The sequence below is a fragment of the Trachemys scripta genome, chromosome 14 (assembly GCF_013100865.1).
Source record: "Trachemys scripta elegans isolate TJP31775 chromosome 14, CAS_Tse_1.0, whole genome shotgun sequence".
NCBI lineage: Eukaryota > Metazoa > Chordata > Testudines > Emydidae > Trachemys > Trachemys scripta.
The window spans coordinates 35,823,458-35,827,694 of record NC_048311.1 but is presented as its reverse complement, the minus strand read 5'-3'; the positions used below and the strand labels follow the sequence as shown (position 1 = coordinate 35,827,694).

Below are 4,237 nucleotides of genomic sequence, written 5' to 3'. Positions count from 1 at the left end.
TTATAATACAGAAAGAAAAAGTAAAAGAGAAGCACCTCTGTAAAATCAGGATGGAAGGTAACTTTACAGGGTAATAAGATTCAAAACATAGAGGATCCCCCTCTATGCAAAACTTTAAAGATACAAAAAAACAGGGATAAACTTCCCTCTTAGCACAGGGAAAATTCACAAGCTAAAACAAAAGATACTCTAATGCATTTCCTTGCCGTTACTTACTATTTCTGTAATTTTAGATGCATCATTCAGTAGGAGCGGAATACTTGCTTAGTCTTTCTCTTTGTCTCCCAAGAAGCGCGCGCGCGCACACACGCACACACACACACACCACACACACCCAAAGCAAAAACCTTCCCCCACAGATTTGAAAGTATCTTCTCCCCTTATTGGTCCTTTTGGTCAGGTGCCAACCAGGTTATCTGAGCTTCTTAACCCTTTACAGCTAAAGGAGGGATTTTATGCTACCCTTAGCTGTATGTTTATGACAGCCTTAAAGACTACCAGATTTATTTGGGCATAAGCTTCAGTGGGCTATAACCCACTTCATCAGATGCATGGAGTGGAAATTACAGTAGGCAGGTACAAATATACTAACACACGACTAACTGTGATGTCTGTCCCGATGCCTGTACACGGGGCCTTGACTATGCTCCACCAAGGCTTCGAGATATGGCTCTAGCAGGCTAAACAAAGCACAACGGGGCAGGATATGTCTTAAACTGACAAGGGGGGGGCGTGGCTCGTCTGGCTGCAGCTGCAACCCATCTTGGGGACAAGGAATGTTTCAGTAAAGAAAGAGAAGGCGGCAACTCTTTTTTTGTTCGCTCCCATGTTTATTTCTGTATTTAATGCCACACGGCCCAGCCAAGAGAGCCCTGTAGCATCCCCTAGAAATCCTGTTCTAAAAACACTTTGGTCCCGAATTATGTGAATCATAAAAAATAAAAATAAAAATAACATTTGCTAAAATAACCCTGTCAAATGCCCACCAAACCCTCCTTGGAGTTGAGGATTCTTAATTTCTAATTGGCAGGAAATCCTGTAACACACAAAAGGTGCTGAAAAGAAACAAATGCTTCAAATGGCAAGTCATTCATTAGTGTTATGATATGTTATTTGGATCGTGTTAGCATGTGCCTGTACAAGTCGGGGCTCTGCGGCCCATGGTGCTGTATTTCAAGACAGCCTGTGCCCCGAAGAGCTCACAATCTTTGTATGTGAGGAGAGGAAAGCAGGGAGATACAAACAAACAAACAAACAAACAAACAAACAGAGGGAGGACTCCGGAATGAGCATGCTTAGCACAATAAGCAGCCACTACACAGCCGCGACCTAGGCCCTTGCCCATAAAATAAACAGAGCTGTACAGTACAGAAACCCCAACCCTGTTCACACAGTGACTGACACTCCAAACTCTCCTGAGTAGAGGGTTTCTGCCCCATCTAGTCACACAACTGCCCAGTGCTAGTTACCACCCTCATAACCCAAGGAGTGACTCTAGGGTGGCAGCAGAGAGGCTAGTTCTTTAGCTGGAAGGTGAGTTACAGAATTCCAGCTCCTCCCTGGCTTGCCATCCCCAGCCGCCAGGGCCCACATGGGCCTATCTCCCTCCGCAGCACCCAGCTTCTCTCCAGGGAGAGAAAGTGGCTCATTCTGGGCTCTCTCACTGGGAGCCAGTTTCTAGCGGGTGAAGGGGAACAGAGCAGCTGGGGACTCGAGATCGTTACATGGGGGCACAGGGACAGTGAGAAGCAGGGCAGTTGGAAGCTATTTCTATCACCACAAATTGAACAGGGAATCCAGAGAATCCCTTTCTCTGGGCTGAGAGGCAGCTGGGCCCAATGGGGCTCTGTCCCAGCTGCAGGGCAGGTGGCACAAGCTGGCTGGCGGTGGATCCCCCTCTGGGGACGACGCATGTTTGGCCTCGGTTTCCCTTGTTGGAAGGCACTGGGCTGAGAGCTGCCTGAGACAGGGGTTGCGCACTCTGCTGAAGCAGTGGCTAGGTTTAATTTGGTGTCGCTCTTTCTTTCTGGACTGTGGAGAAATCGTGGGGGTGCAACGCAGACATGACCTTTATGGGGAATGACTGGTGGGGTTGTGGATTTAAACCCTCATCTCTGAAGGAGGCAGTGTGAGCTGGACACTTTCCCCACACACAAAAAGGGAGGACTCTCTCCTCAGTGAAAGAGGCCCTCTGGTAGGGGAAGATGAGGGACTCACTATCAGCATCAAAAAATGTCACCAGCCCCTCTTCGTAATCCAGAGAAACCCAGATCCTCTGGGGGATGCAGCTCAGAGGCAAGAGGACTTTCTTAGGCGAGGTGAGAGCCCAGTACTGACCTCCAGCCTGACCTACAGACCAGATCCCCTCCTCAGGGCTAAAGCTGATCTCTCCCTTCCTCCCCACAGACTCTCTGGCCACCCCCACAACACAGACTCCCCCACCCCCCACCTCCACCTCCCAGCAATGTCTCCCCGAGGTGAATCCCTCACAGCCCAGCACACAAGCCCAAGAGTCAAATCTCTCAGGGTTGTCGGGCAGATCCTGCCGTGTGTCTTCCCATCTCACACTTTTCCCATCCTCAGACAGGATGAGTTGGGGATGAGCCGTGTCTGGATCCAGAGTCACATTCACTGGGGGGAGAGAGAATCAGAGTGTTAGAGGCAAAGCTCAACCCTGGGGGACACTGGGACCATTTCTCACATTCCCCAGTAGCCCTGTCCTGACTGGGGCCCTCCCTGATTTCCTGCCCGTCCCAGGTTCTAGGGAACAGCCCCGCTGGGGGCTGAGCGGTGATTTCACTGCAGATCCCCCTGACACTGGGTGGAAGGAGAGCCCTCCCCCGCCCATGGGGAAGGAAGACTGCTCTCCCCACAGAGTTCCCGCTCGCAGCCCTTGGAAGGGCAGGAGTGTGGGAATACAGCAGCTGAATCCAGGAGGAAAAAAAAGACAGGAAAGCATTGGGACTGGAGCAAAGAATGATGGGAGTCGTGCCCCCTGAGACACTGGGGGATGGTCAGGCTGGCCCACCACCCTCACCCAGAAGAGGGCGGAGACATCACATCACTGACTCCAAGCCCATCTGTATATGGCACCACAACCCCCTCCTCACTCGTGTGCTTAGATCGGTGATGGCCTCTCAGCCCCGCCCCATTCCTACAAATCTCCAGTGGTGGGAAACTGCCATGAGGAGCCCCGCTCCTTCACCACAGGTCCACGGGCCTCCAAGTTGGGACCCAGCTACCACCTAACAGCTTGTTAGTAGGGGGTGGGTGAGTGGCCGATAGAACCCAGGCCCCACCGGTGGCATGACCCACAGGAATCTCAGGCAGAGGAACACCCAGCTCCACCCCTGGGTCCAACTAAACTAATTAAGCCTGACTCTTGGCTGGAATCTGACTGTGGCTCTGATATTTGGCATTCAGCCTCTGACTCCAGTTCTGACCTTTGGCTCCCGTTCCTGGCTTGGACTCTGGCTTGACCTTTGACTCTAGCATCTGGCCACTGACTCGGGTGCTGACCCTCCGCTTTGTTTTCAGGCCCCTGTTCTAACCGCCCTTGTCCTGGTCCTTAACAACGGCTCTGTTTGAGCCCAGAATTTTCTTCTGCAAGTGAATCTGAATCCACAAATGCGTCTCCTCTTTGGTGGTTCTCCTCATGACAATATCCACAGGAAAACTTACCCCTTTCACCTACGTTTTCCCTCTCCTTTGCCAAAAATGGATTCCATTTCTTCTCCATGCCAGATAGCAAACTGTCTAGAGAGAAGGGGGTGGGGGAAAATGTGTTTTCATACTCTCATATTTATGACAAGATTTCCAACAACTAACGTGTTTCATTTCTGTGACACAAACACAAGGGAAGGGAGCTCAACTACCCCGAGAGAAATGAAGGGAGACAATGGAAAATAATGATTTTCACTTATTATTGTTGGTTCTTTATTGTATTTTCTCTTCCCTGACCCTTCCCAGGGTCTCCCGGGAATGTATAATCTTTTTATTTACTACTGTTGAGTTGGGCTTGACATTAACACTGTTTAGCCCAGGGGTTGGCAACCTACGGCATGCGTGCCAAACACGGCACGCCAGCCGATTTCACGCTGCCTGCCCGGTGAGAGGAGGAGGAGGAGGGGCCAGAAAGCGCCACGCTGGGGGAAGAAGCGGGGGAGGAGGGAAACTTGGCTGCCGCAGGACCAAGCTTCTGCCTCCTGCCCCGGCAAGGGAGAGCGGTGGGGGGGGG

At 51.3% G+C, this 4,237-nt stretch overlaps 1 protein-coding gene across 1 annotated transcript in view; it reads right to left on the bottom strand.

The window, feature by feature from the left end:
• Positions 1-1,264: 1,264 nt before the first annotated feature.
• Positions 1,265-4,237, bottom strand: part of LOC117886993 (butyrophilin subfamily 1 member A1-like) — a 12,542-nt gene continuing 9,569 nt past the window's right edge. Inside the window, exons 3-4 of the mRNA XM_034789214.1 lie at positions 3,682-3,756; positions 1,265-2,631 (exon numbers count right to left, since the gene is read on the bottom strand). Coding sequence (XP_034645105.1) covers positions 2,003-2,631; positions 3,682-3,756 — 704 coding nt within the window. The 3' untranslated portion in view covers positions 1,265-2,002. The remainder of the gene's footprint in view (positions 2,632-3,681; positions 3,757-4,237) is intronic.